This window comes from Salmo trutta, chromosome 2 (genome assembly GCF_901001165.1).
Source record: "Salmo trutta chromosome 2, fSalTru1.1, whole genome shotgun sequence".
In the NCBI taxonomy this organism is placed as follows: Eukaryota; Metazoa; Chordata; class Actinopteri; order Salmoniformes; family Salmonidae; genus Salmo; species Salmo trutta.
This window is the reverse complement of record NC_042958.1, coordinates 15,912,552-15,931,664: the sequence shown is the minus strand read 5'-3', so window position 1 is coordinate 15,931,664 and position 19,113 is coordinate 15,912,552. Positions and strand designations below refer to the sequence as shown.

Sequence of the window (19,113 nt, the reverse complement as noted above, 5' to 3'; positions counted from 1 at the left end):
TCATTATGCCACACGGAGACAATGAATTAAGTTCTCATTATGCCACACGGAGACAATGAATTAAGTTCTCATTATGCCACACAGAGACAATGAATTAAGTTCTCATTATGCCACACAGAGACAATGAATTAAGTTCTCATTATGCCACACAGAGACAATGAATTAAGTTCTCATTATGCCACACAGAGACAATTAATTAAGTCCTCATTATGCCACACAGAATGGCTCTACATTTTCATTGTGATATTTGAGTTGTTCCTCCGCTCCCTCTCTTCTCTACACAATGACTGTGAAGGTCATTCGGACAGAAGTTAAAGATGGCTTTATCTCTACCTCTTCTTTTCACTCCTCTATCTCACCCTGCTTTATGTGGCTGTGGACCTGCCAATACTTTAACACTGACGACAGCGAATAAAACTGGATTTAGGATGGAGGGAAAAACTGCTGAGGTTGAATTAAATTCTCTTTCCTTCCTACTCTTTCTCTCTCTGAGTCTGAAAAGTTATTTTTCTCTGAGAAACACTTCGAAATTCCAATCAGACATTCCAAAGTCAGATAGTTCTGAATACCAATAACACATTTTAAATTCCATCGTCTCATCAGTTTTTGGCGGTTTGGATGGAAGAACATTATCACATTGCAGCTTCCTGAATGGCCATTGGGATTAATCAAGTTGTATTGAATTGAATTGAATTAAAGTAAATCGGTCCTTATATGCCACCGTTAACCATACAGCCATACAGGCACATACTGATTTGTGATGCGAAACTTTAATACCGGCTTATAAAGAGTGATAAAACTCACAGGAGACTTGTCCCCCACTATCTGATCTGCATGTACAGTAGGTTTCAGGGAAACCTACTGGTTGAATTACCCCTCAGGGATCAATCTAATCGCCATCAGACCATCAGCTTAACACAATAAGTTCTTCCGTCACCTCCATACAGCCATGGGACCTATTGGTTTGTACTGGATCAGAGAGCGGTATAAATCTGACTGTGCTAGGCTAGGCTGCTGTCTCTCTAGTAGCTCATCTGCATGTGTCAGAGCAGCGAGGGTATTTGCCTGGTCGGGGGAAATTGAATCAGGCTCAGATGGGATCCGCAGTGGGTGTGATTTGCATTCTAAAGCTGGTGTTTATACACAGAGGTACAGGGGAGAACACACCCCAATACTCACTTAGGTGGTCCCTACATTACCTTCATTATTCATGTCTTTATATTCTGTTATTTGAGGTATTATGTTATATTTTAAAATGTTATATGATATTGCATTATTTCCTATATTTTCTGCATGTTTTCACTCACTTTCTCTTTCATTTTCCATGTTTTTTCTTTCCTGTTCTCTTTGTTTCTCTTTTTTATTCATTCTGTGTCCTCCTCGTCTCGCCGTGTGTGACGGGCTTGTTCACTGCATGTGCATGTGTGTGTGTGTGTGTGTGTGTGTGATGCAACTGTCCCAGGGAAGCCAGCTTCGTTGACCTGCCAAGACAGTAGGTAACATTTAATAAAAACAGATACATAAATATGCATGATGATTTTCAGTTCATATCCATGTAGTCGTTTCCCATTGACATTCATGCAGTGCCACTGGTGGGTATTTTGGACTGTGTCCATGCCTGCTAATGTCTCTCCTGGCCTTGGTTTGCTTAGTTTGGCTCAGAGAAGGAAGGTATTCTAGCAGCCCACACTGGCCTAATGGATGGTGTGTGTGTGTGTCCCTCTAGGCATTGCTGTCCTAATGAATATAATATGCTAGTTCATTAGCACATCATTACAGAGTAATTTACCCTATGGAGACAGAGAGAGGCCAGGAGGAGTGCACCACACACACAGCACTGGTGTGAGCAACTCCCGTCCTGGAGGGCCACAGTGTCTGCCTGATGTAATCTCTACCTTTTAATCAAAGCCTGATGTAGACCTGGGTGTGTGATATCTCCAGCCAATCAGCCACACTAATTGATCAATTAAGTGCTAATGTTAGGTTAGATAGGGCTGGAAGCGTCTCTCCTCTGGTCTGTTAAATCACTGTGACCATCAACAGTCATATATCCATAACTCAACCTCAAGGGAAATGATCTCTATTCCTATTCCCCCAAATAATCCTATCTCTCTCTGTTCTCTCTTCTCTCTCTCTCTCTCTTCAGGTGCAGCAGGGGGTCAGAGGGGGTTTCTGGGATGTATCCGCTCCCTCAGGATGAATGGCGTGACCCTTGACCTTGAGGAGAGGGCAAAAGTGACATTATCTTTTATTTCATCATATTTAAAAAAAAAAGTTGTTCTCTTCACTAAAGCAAATTAAGAGAATCCAAAAGTCAAACTCCCTTTCTCTCTCTCCATCTACCGCTCTCTCTCCATCTACCTCTCTCTCTCTCTCCCATCTACCTCCCTCTCTCGCTCTCTCTCTCTCCCCCCATCTGCCTCTCTCTCTCTCTCCCATCTACCTCCCTCTCTCGCTCTCTCTCTCTCCCCCATCTACCTCCCTCTCTCCCTCTACCTCCCTCTCTCTCTAGGTAACTCCAGGTGTAAAACCAGGCTGTCAGGGTCATTGTACCAGTTATGGGATGTACTGCAGGAACGGAGGAAAGTGTGTGGAGAAATATAATGGCTACTCCTGTGACTGCACTGCCACGGCATACGACGGACCCTTCTGCACCAAAGGTGAGAGCTAATCGCTGAACCCTGAAATTACTGCTAGGCTGTTGGACGGTGTAACCAGCAGCCTCTTGTTTGCAGAGGAACTACAACATTTACTCAGAAGTAAGCATTCGTTTCTGTCCATCGCAGTGAGACATCATAGCCAGATTCGTGACATATGAATTAATTTGTTTCCTAAACTTAAGCTTGTTTTCCCGTGTTCTACACAAGGCAGGGGTGACGAGACAGGGAAATATGTGTTAGAGGATAGAGGTAGAAAGAGAGGGGGATAGAGGTAGAAAGAGAGGGGGATAGAGGTAGAAAGAGAGGGGGGATAGAGGTAGAAAGAGAGGGGGATAGAGGTAGAAAGAGAGGGGGATAGAGGTAGAAAGAGAGGGGGATAGAGGTAGAAAGAGAGGGGGATAGAGGGAGGAAGAGAGGGGGGATAGAGGTAGAAAGAGGGGGATAGAGGTAGAAAGAGAGTGGGGATAGAGGTAGAAAGAGAGGGGGATAGAGGTAGAAAGAGAGGGGGATAGAGGTAGAAAGAGAGGGGGTATAGAGGTAGAAAGAGAGGGGGGATAGAGGTAGAAAGAGAGGGGGATAGAGGTAGAAAGAGAGGGGGATAGAGGGAGGTAGAGAGGGGGGATAGAGGTAGAAAGAGAGGGGGATAGAGGTAGAAAGAGAGGGGGGATAGAGGGAGGAAGAGAGGGGGGATAGAGGTAGAAAGAGAGGGGGGATAGAGGTAGAAAGAGAGGGGGATAGAGGTAGAAAGAGGGGGATAGAGGTAGAAAGAGAGGGGGATAGAGGTAGAAAGAGGGGGATAGAGGTAGAAAGAGACGACAGTGTGTGGGAATATGCAAAGAAGCTGACATGAAAGTATCTCCCCAGTGTACCCCCTGTGTGTGTGTGTGTGTGTGTGTGTGTGTGTGTGTGTGTGTGTGTGTGTGTGTGTGTGTGTTTATTAACACGTGTGTTATACCCTTCAGATACCCCAAAGGACCTTGTCCTCCCTCTGTTCTCTTACCACTGTCATATGTATGAGAGCAGTCATAATTGTGATGCGTATTTCCATTATATTCATATTTACACCCGACTCCTGAGGTAGAATATTATTATCCTGACTGTCTCATTCTGCTGCTGCTGCCATACCCTGGGGTCACAGACAGACAACTCTGACTTCATAATGAACAACACACACACACACTTACACCAGAGAGTGAGGTTCTTACCAGCATCTCTACAGATAGAGCTCTGTGTGTGTGTGTGTGTGTGTGTGTGTGTGTGTGTGTGTGTGTGTGTGTGTGTGTGTGTGTGTGTGGACGTGTTTAACTAGTCTTGTGGGGACCAGAAGCCAGGCAGTGAAGCAACACAGGCACAAGCGAAAACACACACACACATACATACACTCTGGACAGCCAGTATCTCCATAAACTTCCTCTCAAGCAGCACGTTATCTCTCCTAAACAAGGTGTGTGTGTGTGTGTGTGTGTGTGTGTGTGTGTGTGTGTGTGTGTGTGTGTGTGTGTGTGTGTGTGTGTGTGTGTGTGTGTGTGTGTGTGTTGTCTCTTCCTCTCTCTCAGATGTGGGGGGCTTCTTTGAGGCGGGGACACTGGTGCGATACAACTTCCTGTCAGAGACAGCGGCAGCCAATCAGGACACAAGGTTTGTGGCCCAACCTTCGACTCCACAGGAAGTGAATCTGACAAGAGAAGAAGTAGCGTTTAGCTTCAGCACGTCCAACACACCGGCTATACTGCTGTACGTCAGCTCCAAGACACAAGACTACCTGGCACTGGTGCTACGGCAGAATGGTGAGACACTAACACGACGCATAACACACACTCACAGACACACATCGGCTCTGCTGCTCTTCTCTTCTCAGGTATGTTTCAAATGCAGGTCTCTCCATGTGTGTGTGTGCGCGCGCATGTAGGAACTCTCCAGGTGCGGTATAACCTGGGCGGACTCAAGGAGCCGTTCACCATAGACGTAGACCAGCGTAACCTAGCCAACGGACAGCCACACACCATCAACATGTCCAGAAGCAACAGGACTATCACCATACAGGTACACACACACACAAAACAACCTTTCTCTCCGCCGTCAAAGCATCGTCTGTGACGATTTCAGACATGTCCATTTTGAACCACAAGAGGGAGACAAAAGCCTTCAATAGTCTCAGGACTTGAATAATTGACAATGGCTTGATGCTTCATGGATATGAGTAGGCCCGTTTGAACACAGTTGATGCTGATGATTGCCTATAGAAAACCTCCAATGGTTAGTATCATGATCTCCTCTCTCTTCCCCTCCTTCTCTCACTCTCCCCCTCTAGTTGGACCACTACCCCCCTGTCAGTTACTCTCTCCCAGAGGAATCAGACACACAGTTCAACCTGGTCAAGACATTATTCTTGGGGAAAGTATTTGGTGAGTACAGGCACCTCAAATGTGTGTTTGACAGGTCTGCTTGGCCCTGGTAGAGACAACAGGCCTATACAGAGAGCACCAGCAGAGGAGTGCAGACTTGTTGTAGTTATGCTGTGTGCCCACCAGAGGGAACTACAAAACAGTATTTCATATTTCACCAGGACAGTCATGAAGGAGGTCTAATTTAAAAATATAGATATATTTTGTACCTTTTTTTAACTAGGCAAGTTAGATAAGAAAATATTCTTATTTACAATGATGGCCTAGCCCGGCCAAACCGGACAACGCTGGGCCAATTGTGCGCCGCCCTATGGGACTCCCAATCACGGCCGGATGTGATGCAGCTTAATGTTGCGAGACATATTATAGATTTCTAAAATGATTGTCTGCTTTGGTTTCTGTAACATGATGTTCAATAGATATATTTTGCTTTAGGTACATTATCTGTTATCTGGCATTACTGGTGTCGTGTGTTAGTCCTGAGCATGCTCAGTGGGGTGCAACCTTACAGAACGTTCAGATAGAAATATTATGTAGAACAGACACTTCTCTGTAGAATTATAGGGATTCATGTCAGCTCTATACAAGACATTTCTAGCTCCAACAATCAGAACGTTGTGCCCTCCTGAACACGACCCGGGCGTAGTATTATATTCCTTACTTCTTGTTTGTTCCCGATCACTGGTTTGGTATACCATGACACTGGTTATCCCGCTCTGTTCTGGCCTGGCGGGAATCAGTGGGGTAGAATAGCTGAGTTCACTTCCCAGCAAGAACCATTGATCGATGTACAGCCAACTAATACCGCAGGGGATAATGTCGCTTTCCCTGTCACACACACTCATACACACAAAGCTCTCACAGCATTTATGTACCGACGTAGGCACACACACGCACACACACACCACAGTAACCCCACCTGGCAATGCAAAGCTGCCGTTCAAGGACTGAAGGACACAACAAAGGGCAAAGTCACCATTTCTCTGCCAGTTCACCTTTCCAACAGATAATTCATGCACAATTATGCATTTCACAATATGGATTTATTTCCAAACGGGTTTCAACAACAACAAAAGTTGAACCGAAACTTAGACCTCATATGCATTATGGGCCTGTCACGCCAAATAGTGTCCCCCTCTAAATCACAATGGGATTCGATCAACTATTAGCATCTGTTGCTATATCAACGGTTTGACGACCTAATGATTATCATTTTGGATATCATTATACAGCCTAAATTACGTTCTTTCATCATCGCTATGCAAACAAGGCTGATTTCCACGACAGTTTCGCTGTTAAAACAAGTTTTGTTTAGCTAATAAAATGAAAACATGAATTCTAACTACTTTAGTACCTTGTTAACATTACAACATGAAATCCATGTCTTAAACGCTGCTACGTTTCGGAATGAACATTAAAATTATTTACCTTACAGATCACGAAGTACGCTAATTTCCACTACATTCATAAGCAAATCCGTATGAATAATACACTAGATTATCTGGCTGTCATGTTTTTATTTTAACCTGCCCGTCCCTTGTCTACACTGTAGTAATATCATTTCAGTAGTCCTCGTTTTTTTCCTGTCTCGCATAGCTCATTGGTACACCCTTGTGGTTGAATATATATGTATCTATTGTTGGTTCTAGGATACAATCAGGGACACTATTTAGCATGACAGGCCCCATCCAACCGCAAGGCGCTACAGAGGGTAGTGCGGACAGACCACTACATCATTGGGCTCCTTGCCTTCTAGGAGTTATATACCAGGTGGTGTCAGAGGAAGACCCTCAAAATTGTCAGACTCCAGCCACCCAAGTCATACCCTGTTCTCTCTGCTACCGCACGGCAAGTGGTACCGATGGACCAAGTCTGGAACTAACAGGACCCTGAACAACTTCTACCCCCAAGTCATAAGACTGTTAATCAAATGGCTTTTTGCATTGATCTTCCTTTTTTATTTTTGCACTGACGTTCTTGCATTTGCTCTATGCACACTGACTGGAATCTACCCACACACTCTCTGTCACACTCTTCACATACAATGCATCTGGAAAGTATTCAGACCCTTGACCTTCTCCACATTTTGTTATGTTACAGCCTTATTCTGAAATGGGTTAAATAGTTTTCTGCCCTCATCAGCCTTCCCTGTAGCTCAGTTGGTAGAGCATGGTGTTTGCAACACCAGGGTTATGGGTTCGATTCCCACGGGGGGCCAGCACAGAAAAAAAAAAAGTATGATCTGTATGAAATGTATGCATTCACTACTGTAAGTTGCTCTGGATAAGAGTGTCTGCTAAATGACTAAAATGTAATGTAATGTAAATGTACACACAATAACACATAATGACAAAGCAAAAACAGTAGTTTTTTAAAATTTGTATTATTATTATAGATTTTTACTGAAATATCACATTTACATTCAGACCCTTTACTCAGTACTTTGTTGAAGCACCTTTGGCAGCGATTACAGCCTTGAGTCTTCTTGGGTATGATGCGACAAGCATTTCTCCCATTCTTCTCTGTAGATCCTCTCAAGCTCTGTCAGGTTGGATGGGGAGCGTCTCTGCACAGCTATTTTCAGGTCTCTCCAGAGATGTTTGATCAGGTTCAAGTTTTTGCTCTGACATACACTGTTAACTGTGGGATCTTATATAGACAGGTGTGTGCCTTTCCAAGTCATGTCCAATCAATTGAATTTACCAGGTTGTAGAAACATCTCAAGGATAATCAATGGAAACAGGATGTACCTGAGCTCAATTTCGAGTCTCGTAGCAAAGGGTCTGAATACTTGTGTAAATAAAGTATTTCTGTTTTACATTTTTTATAAATTTGCAAAAATTCATAAAACCTGTTTTCGCTTTGTCATTATGGGGTGTTGTGTGTAGATTGAATTTATTCAATTTTAGAATAAGGCTGTAACGTAACAAAATGTGGAAAAGTGGAAGGGGTCTGAATACTTTCCAAATGCACTGTACGCTGCTGCTACTCTGTTTATTATCTATCATGATTGTATAGTCACTTTTACCCCTACCTACATGTACATATTACCTCAATTACCTGAACTACCTCATACCCCATTGAATCGGTGCCGGTACTCCTTGTATATAGCCTTGTTATTAGTATTGTGTTATTATTTTGTTAATTTTTTTGTTATGTTCTTTTTAATTATTTTTCACTTTTTAACTCTGCATCGTAGGGAAGGGCTTGTAGGTAAGCATTTTATGGTGAAGTCTACACTTGCTGTATTCGGTGCATGTGACAAATGAAATGTAATTTGATATACAGAAGAGCGTGTCAAAGTAGACTTGTATCTCTCTTTACAATTTAGATCTGACCATCATTCTGACATCACTTAGAACCATCAGTCTTGCTCTCAATACTTGCAATGCAGAGGGAACATTTTCAAAACCTTTGTCCATGGGAGGTAAGGGATTATACTTTATACAATATTGATCTGTAGTATCCAAAACTAATCAACTGCTGAATTGAGTATTTTACATTTTAGTGACAACTTGTTTCACTGAGTGTGATTGACAGAGGAGATGACCAGTGGGGCTGAGTTTTCACCACTACAGCTAAGATATGGTTTGAAGTATGGATAGAGTTTCTCAGTGAAGTTGCATCCATAGAAGGAGTAGATATGAGACTTTTCCTTCACATCATAGAATGAGACCTGACCTTTCTCATAATCCACAAACACCCCCACCTTCTGGGGCTTCTCTCTCAGGGAGAGGCGGACAGGGTAGTAATTGTTGGCTCCATACCCATTCTCGCCATTCAGCCACACAGTCCAGAGTCCATCAGAGCTCAGGTTTAAACTCTCCTTCCTGTCTATGGATTCACTGGCCATTCCTAGCCACCACCATGTCTTCCCCATCACCTGCACCTCATAGTAGAATCTCCCAGAGGAGAAACCCTCCTTACCCAGGACAGAGAAACTATTTTTAAATCTCTTTGGATCATTAGTGAGATTCTCTTGTTTCTTGTCTTCACATCTCACTTGTTTTCTTTTTTCTTACCAAGGATGAGGAATGGAAATGCTGTATCAGGGTCCAGAGTCACATCCACTGCATACTGCTGCATCCTCTTCAGCTTGATGTCAGGCAGCTTCTCCATCTCATTGTGAAGAGTATCTTCCAGTTGATACACAACTCTCCTTACATTTCCCAGACACAGCTGACTGTGGACACTTTTCTGAGACCAGTTCCTGGTGGGAGGAAGCTTACAGAGGGGTGGGGAGCTCTGGAGGAGGTGGAGGTGGTCCTTGGTGTGTGAGAGCTGCTCCAACTCAGAGCATCTCCTCTGTAGCTCAGTGATTTCCTGCTCCAGCTCTTCAATGAGAAATTCAGCCTGCCACTCTGCTGCTTTCAACTTCTCCTCAACCACCTCAATGAAGTCAGCCTGGCTTCTCTCAATGCAGCGCACCAGAGCAGTGAAACCCTCCATGCTGTCTGCTATCTCCCTCTCTGCCGCTCTTTTGCTGAATATTACTGAGTGTTTGATGTCCTGAACCTTCTGCAGTCGTTCCTGGATCATCTGCTGAACTTCTGCCTCAGTCTTCCCCAGTTTAGCCTTCCTCTGTCCACACTCTTCCTCTAGAGGGACGGTGAGGTGAGTCTTGTGGTCTGTCTCAGTGCAGAACTTACACACACACGTCTGGTCAGTCCTGCAGAACAGTTCCAGGAGTCTGTCGTGCTTCTTACACATCCTGTCTTGCAGGTTCTCCACAGGGTTGATCAGCTTGTGTCTCTTCAGGCCTGCCACTCTGTTGTGAGGCTGCAGGTGAGTTTCACAGAAAGCGGTCAGACATTCCAGACAGGACTTCAGGGCCTTGTACTTTCTACCAGTGCAGACATCACAGGCCACTTCTCCAGGCTCAGCAGGGGACTCATCTCTGTCTCTCATCCTCTTAAAATGATCTGCAACATCTCTAAGTGTTGTGTTGATTTTGAGCTCAGGTCTTCTGTAAAACATGTCCTTACACATTGGACACTGGCACAGGCCAGTCATATTCCAGTATCCACTGATACAGGCCTTGCAGAAGTTGTGACCACAAGGAGTAGTGACTGGCTCAGTGAACACATCCAGACAGATAGAGCACTGTATCTGCTCTTCAGGCAAGAGACTGCTAAGGGACGCCATATCTGGAACACAATAACAGAGAAGCCATAAATGGACTTCCTGGAAGGACTCAGCAGTAGCTTTCCTGAAACATCACTACAGACAAAGGTCCAGAGTTCATCTCAGCAAAAAAAAATACTGTTTTCAAAGCTGGCATCAAAGATGTGAAAACATCCCTTTTGCACCCACTAAATAGTGGGGGTGTTGACAGTTTTAATGAAACACTCAAAATGGGACTGATGATAGTCTAGCTGTGTTTTGATTGACAGCCAAGCTACATACATAACCAGCTACAGTAGTACTCTCATATGAGCTGCATAGATGTATTTAGGTCATACTGTATGAGCTGATACTAAACCACTGTGGTAGAGAATAGTTTCAACCTGTCCACCTCTCTTACCTGTGTGGGAGTTTTCCTGTTTTCTTGTCGAATGTTGGACACTGTGCTGCTGTGTTGTTGTTAGCCTTGTGAGGAGCAGCAGACTTTGTTTCCATGTACAATGCCCTGCTTTAGTTTACTTTCACTTCAGTAAAATGACATCACGAGGCCCCTCCCTTCACTGACTCCCTCTTTCCTTCACTATCTTCTTTCCTCTCTCTCTGCTCAGAACTGGAACATATCTAAAAGTTAACATAACAGAATGTCCAGGTAGAAACGCAGAAAAAAAAATGTATGATTATGCAGGGGGTGAAAATAGAGAGAGAAAGAGAAACTGCAAATGTTAGAGTTAGACCATAGAGATGCAAATTATGTGGATGTTAGTCATCATATAGAAGGTAAAACAATTACCAGGCACTAGATTTATAAAGGCCCAGGCAGAATCTATCTGTTTCAGATCATTTCCTGGCATGTCCTATACACAATGCTGTATTAATGAACTATTCCAAACATAAAGCCTTTGAGAGGGGGAATGTATATCAATACCATGAACCCCACACACAACCCCAGCAAAGCCGCAGCAACCCCAGCAAAGCCGCAGCAACCCCAGCAAAGCCGCAGCAACCCCAGCAAAGCCGCAGCAACCCCAGCAAAGCCGCAGCAACCCCAGCAAAGCAGCAGCAACCCCAGCAAAGCAGCAGCAACCCCAGCAAAGCCACAGAAACCCCAGCAAAGCCACAGAAACCCCAGCAAAGCCACAGAAACCCCAGCAAAGCCGCAGCAGATCATTTCCTGGCATGTCCTATACACAATGCTGTATTAATGAACTATTCCAAACATAAAGCCTTTGAGAGGGGGAATGTATATCAATACCATGAACCCCACACACAACCCCAGCAAAGCAGCAGCAACCCCAGCAAAGCAGCAGCAACCCCAGCAAAGCCGCAGCAACCCCAGCAAAGCAGCAGCAACCCCAGCAAAACCGCAGCAACCCCAGCAAAGCCGCAGCAACCCCAGCAAAGCCGCAGCAACCCCAGCAAAGCCGCAGCAACCCCAGCAAAGCCGCAGCAACCCCAGCAAAGCAGCAGCAACCCCAGCAAAGCAGCAGCAACCCCAGCAAAGCCACAGAAACCCCAGCAAAGCCACAGAAACCCCAGCAAAGCCACAGAAACCCCAGCAAAGCCACAGAAACCCCAGCAAAGCCGCAGAAACCCCAGCAAAGCAGCAGCAACCCCAGCAAAGCCGCAGCAACCCCAGCAAAGCCGCAGCAACCCCAGCAAAGCAGAAGAAACCCCAGCAAAGCAGAAGAAACCCCAGTAAAGCAGAAGAAACCCCAGCAAAGCAGCAGCAACTGTAGCATGTTACTTCTCTCGAACAAAACAGACAAATTACTTTTATTGTCACGTCCTGACCAGTAAAAGAGGTTATTTGTTATTGTAGTTTGTTCAGGACGTGGCAGGGGTGTGTTTGTTTTGTGTTGTCGGGGTTTTTTGGGTTGTGTTCTATGTTTTGTATTTCTATGTTCTATTTTCTAGTTTTTCTATTTCTATGTCTAGTTTATTGTTTTGACCTTCAATTGGAGGCAGCTGTTCCTCGTTGCCTCTAATTGAAGGTCCTATTTAGTAGGGGTGTTTTTTTCTATGGGATTTGTGGGTAGTTGTTTCGTGTATAGCTGTATGCCTTACAGGACTGTTTGTCATCGTTGTTTTTGTATACTTTTGTTTTGGTTTTCCTTGTTTCTGCCAATAAAAAAGAAGATGAGTATACACATTCCCGCTGCATTTTGGTCCAATCCTTACGACGCCCGTGCCAGAACTACCCACCACAAACGGACCAAGAAGCGGAGGAAGGAGCAGCAGAAGAGCTCTGTGGAGTCATGGACATGGGAAGAGATTCTGGATGGGGCAGGACCTTGGCACCAGACTGGGGAGTACCGGCGCCCTAAGGAGGAGCTGGAGGCAGCCAAGGTGGAGCGGAGCTATTATGAGGCATTATACGCACCGAGAGGCAAGTGCGAGAGGCAGCCCCCCCAAAAAAAGTCTGGAACCGAGAGAGACGGCCTACAGTCTGGAACCGAGAGAGACGGCCTACAGTCTGGAACCGAGAGAGGCGGCCTACAGTCTGGAACCGAGAGAGGCGGCCTACAGTCTGGAACCGAGAGAGGCGGCCTACAGTCTGGAACCGAGAGAGGCGGCCTACAGTCTGGAACCGAGAGAGGCGGCCTACAGTCTGGAACCGAGAGAGGCGGCCTACAGTCTGGAACCGAGAGAGGCGGCCTACAGTCTGGAACCGAGAGAGGCGGCCTACAGTCTGGAACCGAGAGAGGCGGCCTACAGTCTGGAACCGAGAGAGGCGGCCTACAGTCTGGAACCGAGAGAGACGGCCTACAGTCCGGAACCGGAGCTCCCAGCGACGCGCATCAGCCCGAGGTCTCCAGCGACGCGCATCAGCCCGAGGTCTTCAGCGATGCGCCTTAGTCCAGAGACTTCGGGAGGGGTAATATATACTGCTCAAAAAAATAAAGGGAACACTAAAATAACACATCCTAGATCTGAATGAATGAAATAATCTTATTAAATACTTTTTTCTTTACATAGTTGAATGTGCTGACAACAAAATCACACAAAAATAATCAATGGAAATCCAATTTATCAACCCATGGAGGTCTGGATTTGGAGTCACACTCAAAATTAAAGTGGAAAACCACACTACAGGCTGATCCAACTTTGATGTAATGTCCTTAAAACAAGTCAAAATGAGGCTCAGTAGTGTGTGTGGCCTCCACGTGCCTGTATGGCCTCCATACAACGCCTGGGCATGCTCCTGATGAGGTGGCGGATGGTCTCCTGAGGGATCTCCTCCTAGACCTGGACTAAAGCATCCGCCAACTCCTGGACAGTCTGTGGTGCAACGTGGCGTTGGTGGATGGAGCGAGACATGATGTCCCAGATGTGCTCAATTGGATTCAGGTCTGGGGAACGGGCGGGCCAGTCCATAGCATCAATGCCTTCCTCTTGCAGGAACTGCTGACACACTCCAGCCACATGAGGTCTAGCATTGTCTTGCATTAGGAGGAACCCAGGGCCAACCGCACCAGCATATGGTCTCGCAAGGGGTCTGAGGATCTCATCTCGGTACCTAATGGCAGTCAGGCTACCTCTGGCGAGCACATGGAGGGCTGTGCATCCCCCCAAAGAAATGCCACCCCACACCATGACTGACCCACCGCCAAACCGGTCATGCTGGAGGATGTTGCAGGCAGCAGAATGTTCTCCACGGCGTCTCCAGACTCTGTCACGTCTGTCACATGTGCTCAGTGTGAACCTGCTTTCATCTGTGAAGAGCACAGGGCGCCAGTGGCGAATTTGCCAATCTTGGTGTTCTCTGGCAAATGCCAAACGTCCTGCACGGTGTTGGGCTGTAAGCACAACCCCCACCTGTGGACGTCGGGCCCTCATACCACCCTCATGGAGTCTGTTTCTGACCGTTTGAGCAGACACATGCACATTTGTGGCCTGCTGGAGGTCATTTTGCAGGGCTCTGGCAGTGCTCCTCCTGCTCCTCCTTGCACAAAGGCGGAGGTAGCGGTCCTGCTGCTGGGTTGTTGCCCTCCTACGGCCTCCTCCACGTCTCCTGATGTACTGGCCTGACTCCCTAAGCCACTTGTGTGGGTTGTAGACTCCGTCTCATGCTACCACTAGAGTGAAAGCACCGCCAGTATTCAAAAGTGACCAAAACATCAGCCAGGAAGCATAGGAACTGAGAAGTGGTCTGTGGTCACCACCTGCAGAACCACTCCTTTATTGGGGGTGTCTTGCTAATTGCCTATAATTTCCACCTGTTGTCTATTCCATTTGCACAACAGCATGTGAAATTTATTGTCAATCAGTGTTGCTTCCTAAGTGGACAGTTTGATTTCACAGAAGTGTGATTGACTTGGAGTTACATTGTGTTGTTTAAGTGTTCCCTTTATTTTTTTGAGCAGTGTATAATAACCAGTTAGCGGGGTTGGACAGGTTAGGTTGGGGAGTAAGGCCGGAGCCTGAGCCACCTCCGTAGTAGGAGGTTGGGGAGGGGGGGTGTAGCACAAGAACCGTCGGTGACGGTGGCCACCCTCCCTTCCCTCCCTTTAGTTAGGTTTATTTTTTGGTTTTGGGGTTTATTTTTTTTGGTGTTTATTTTTGTGTGAGGTGCTTCCGGGGTCTGCACCTTTGGGGGGGGGGGGGGTGTGTACTGTCACGTCCTGACCAGTAAAAGAGGTTATTTGTTATTGTAGTTTGGTCAGGACGTGGCAGGGGTGTGTTTGTTTTGTGTTGTCGGGTTTTTTTGGGTTGTGTTCTATGTTTTGTATTTCTATGTTCTATTTTCTATGTCTAGTTTATTGTTTTGACCTTCAATTGGAGGCAGCTGTTCCTCGTTGCCTCTAATTGAAGGTCCTATTTAGTAGGGGTGTTTTTTCTATGGGATTTGTGGGTAGTTGTTTCGTGTATAGCTGTATGCCTTACAGGACTGTTTGTCGTCGTTGTTTTGGTTTTCCTTCTTTCTGCCAATAAAAAAGATGAGTATACACATTCCCGCTGCATTTTGGTCCAATCCTTACGACGCCCGTGACATTTATATACACTCCAACCTGCCCATCCACTCACTCATTCACCCATGCAGGTCATTAGGACTGATTGCTCTTGAGAATATCTGTTGTGTGGAGACAGGCTGACGCTCTATTGACCTACACTGAATCTGAATTAGGCTAGCACACCACACAAGATATAGAAAGACTATCCATATTTAGAAACAACTGCAGATGACAGAACCCAAGTCTTCATGTTCAGTCTCGTCAGGCCACACAGACAGAAACCAGTTTCTCTCTCTGAGTTTCCTAATCCAGGTATTTATGAGATTATTCAGAGCAAGCTTGGCTTGTTGTCTGAAACAGGTCTGTATTGGATGACTGTCTAATGACTATTGTAATGGCTAGGATGGACGTTGGTGTGTTTAACTTCATCAGGGCTGTGGGTTTGATTCCTGTATGTATCAACCGTCAGTTAATTTAGAATAAAGCAGCTTGTAAAGGACAACAGTTGAATCGACTGAAGTGTCTGCTCACTGTTTTGCTCCTCCCACAGGTGATTTTTATTTGTCTATTTCTGGCTGGTTATTTTTGGTAGACCACTGGCACACTGTCTGACTCTACTTAAAACAGATGACTGGTTATCTTCTGATATACAGTACCAGTCAAAAGTTTGGACACCTCCTCATTCCAGGGTTTTTCTTTATTTTACTATTTTCTACATTGTACAATAATGTTAAACATCAAAACTATGAAATAGCACATATGGAATCATGTAGTAACCAAAAAAAGTGTTCAACAAATCAAAATATATTTGAGATTCTTCAAAGTAGCCACCCTTTGCCTTGACAGCTTTGCACACTCTTGGCATTCTCTCAACCAGCTTCATGGGGTAGTCACCTGGAATGCATTTCAATTAATAGGTGTGCCTTGTTAATTTGTGGAATTTCTTTCCATAATGTGTTTGAGCCAATCAGTTGTGTTGTGATAAGGTAGGGGTGGTATACAGAAGATAGCCATATTTGGTAAAAGAACAAGTCCATATTATGCCAAGAACAGCTCAAATAAGCATAAAGAAACCACAGTCCATCATTACTTTTAGACATGAAGGTCAGTCAATACAGAACATTTCAAGGACTTTGAAAGTTTCTTCAAGTGTAGTCGCAAAAACCATTGAGCATGATGATGAAACTGGATTTCGTTGAGGAGCCACAGGAAAGGAAGATCTAGTTAGAGTTAACGGCACGTCAGAAATTTCAGCCCAAATAAATGCTTCACAGAGTTCAAGTACCGACATATCTCAACATCAACTGTTCAGAGGAGACTGCGTGAATCAAGTTGTCATGGTCGAATTGCTGCAAAGAAACCACTACTAAAGGAGACCAATAAGAATAAGAGACTTGCTTGGGCCAAGAAACATGAGGCATGGGCATTAGACCGGTGGAAATCTGTTCTTTGGTCTGAGGAGTCAAAATTTGCGATTTTTGGTTCCAACAGCCGTGTCTTTGTAAGACGCAGAGTAGGTGAACGGATGTTCTCCGCATGTGTGGTTCCCACCGTGAAGCATGGAGAAGGTGTGCTGGTGTGGGGGTGCTTTGCTGGTGACATTGTCAGTGATTTATTTAGAATTCAAGGCACACTTAACCAGCATGGCTACCACAGCATTCTGCAGCAATACGCCATCCCATCTGGTTTGCGCTTAGTGGGACAATCATTTGTTTTTCAACAGGACAATGACCCAACACACCTCCAGGCTGTGTAAGGGCTATTTGACCAAGAAGGAGAGTGATTGAGTGCTGCATCAAATGACCTGGCGTCCACAATCACCCAACCTCAATCTAATTGAGATGGTTTGGGATTAGTTTTTTATTTTTTATTTCACCTTTATTTAACCAGGTAGGCAAGTTGAGAACAAGTTCTTATTTACAATTGCGACCTGGCCAAGATAAAGCAAAGCAGTTTGACACATACAACAACACAGAGTTACACATGGAGTAAAACAAACATACAGTCAATAATACAGTAGAAAAATAAGTCTATATACAATGTGAGCAAATGAGGTGAGATAAGGGAGGTAAAGGCAAAAAAGGCAATGGTGGCAAAGTAAATACAATATAGCAAGTAAAACACTGGAATGGTAGATTTGTAGTGGAAGAAAGTGCAAAGTAGAAATAGAAATAATTGGGTGCAAAGGAGCTAAATGAATAAATAAATAAATACAGTAGGGGAAGAGGTAGTTGTTTGGGCTAAATTATAGATGGGCTATGTACAGGTGCAGTAATCTGTGAGCTGCTCTGACAGCTGGTGCTTAAAGCTAGTGAGGGAGATAAGTGTTTCCAGTTTCAGAGATTTTTGTAGTTCGTTCTAGTCATTGGCAGCGGAGAACTGGTAGGAGAGACGGCCAAAGGAGGAATTGGCTTTGGGGGTGACCAGAGAGATATATCTGCAGGAGCGCGTGCTACAGGTGGGTGCTGCTATGGTGACCAGTGAGCTGAGATAAGGGGGGACTTTACCTAGCAGGGTCTTGTAGATGACCTGGAGCCAGTGGGTTTGGCGACGAGTATGAAGCGAGGGCCAGCCAACGAGAGCGTACAGGTCGCAGTGGTGGGTAGTATATGGGGCTTGGTTGGACCGCAGATTGAAGGAAAAGCAGCAAACAAGTCCCCAGCATATGTGGGAACTCCTTCAAGACTGTTGGAAAAGCATTCCAGGTGAAGCTGGTTGAGAGAATGCCAAGAGTGTTCAAAGCTGTCATCAAGGCAAAGGTTGGCTTCTTTGAAGAATCTAAAATCTAAAATATATTTTGATTTATTTAAAACTTTTTTGGTTACTACATGATTCCATATGTGTTATTTCATAGTTTTGATGTCTTCGCTATTATTCTACAATGTAGAAAATAGTAAAAATAAAGAAAAACCCTTGAATGAGTGTGTCCAAGCTTTTGACTGGTACTGTATAGACTGTGCTTGAAATAGACATTTCCTTAAAGCTAATTATTTTGATAATGGATGGTGATGTTTATCTCTGTGTGTCTGCTGATGCAGTGTGTTCTGTAGTCTATATCATCTCTGTGTGTCTGCTGATGCAGTGTGTTCTGTAGTCTATATCATCTCTGTGTGTCTGCTGATGCAGTGTGTTCTGTAGTCTATATCATCTCTGTGTGTCTGCTGATGCAGTGTGTTCTGTAGTCTATATCATCTCTGTGTGTCTGCTGATGCAGTGTGTTCTGTAGTCTATATCATCTCTGTGTGTCTGCTGATGCAGTGTGTTCTGTAGTCTATATCATCTCTGTGTGTCTGCTGATGCAGTGTGTTCTGTAGTCTATATCATCTCTGTGTGTCTGCTGATGCAGTGTGTTCTGTAGTCTATATCATCTCTGTGTGTCTGCTGATGCAGTGTGTTCTGTAGTCTATATCATCTCTGTGTGTCTGCTGATGCAGTGTGTTCTGTAGTCTATATCATCTCTGTGTCTGCTGATGCAGTGTGTTCTGTAGTCTATATCATCTCTGTGTGTCTGCTGATGCAGTGTGTTCTGTAGTCTATATCATCTCTGTGTGTCTGCTGATGCAGTGTGTTCTGTAGTCTATATCATCTCTGTGTGTCTGCTGATGCAGTGTGTTCTGTAGTCTATATCATCTCTGTGTGTCTGCTGATGCAGTGTGTTCTGTAGTCTATATCATCTCTGTGTCTGCTAATACTGATATATCTGTTTTATATATCACTCTGGTCTCTCTCAGCGTGTGTGTGTGTGTGTGTGTGTGTGTGTGTGTGTGTGTGTGGATGAGGTCACAATCCGTTTTTTTGCCTTTTTTCTCATATCCTCCTGTGGATCTGTCTATGGCTAGTACACTATGGATTCCTGATCCATATCTACAATAATCCAGACACCAGGCTTTCCCTTGGCTCTGTGTGTGAATGGGGGTGGGACTGTACTGCACAGTGAGAGCACGACAGACACTGCAGAGAGAGAAAACAAGT

General features: G+C 44.9%; 1 protein-coding gene, 1 long non-coding RNA gene and 1 pseudogene across 2 annotated transcripts in view; 1 reads left to right on the top strand and 2 right to left on the bottom strand.

The window, feature by feature from the left end:
* The window catches only part of cntnap2a (contactin associated protein 2a), a 109,447-nt gene that overhangs the window by 81,146 nt on the left and 9,188 nt on the right, over nucleotides 1-19,113 (top strand). Inside the window, exons 16-20 of the mRNA XM_029696647.1 lie at nucleotides 2,147-2,235; nucleotides 2,513-2,660; nucleotides 4,217-4,447; nucleotides 4,570-4,703; nucleotides 4,972-5,065. Coding sequence (XP_029552507.1) covers nucleotides 2,147-2,235; nucleotides 2,513-2,660; nucleotides 4,217-4,447; nucleotides 4,570-4,703; nucleotides 4,972-5,065 — 696 coding nt within the window. The remainder of the gene's footprint in view (nucleotides 1-2,146; nucleotides 2,236-2,512; nucleotides 2,661-4,216; nucleotides 4,448-4,569; nucleotides 4,704-4,971; nucleotides 5,066-19,113) is intronic.
* On the bottom strand, nucleotides 1,325-4,176 carry LOC115152128 (uncharacterized). The gene is made up of 2 exons (XR_003867425.1): nucleotides 3,866-4,176; nucleotides 1,325-2,217 (listed from the first exon to the last, which is right to left on the bottom strand). It is a non-coding gene; the product is annotated as an uncharacterized LOC115152128 (long non-coding RNA).
* On the bottom strand, nucleotides 8,211-10,730 carry LOC115152121 (E3 ubiquitin-protein ligase TRIM21-like; annotated as a pseudogene).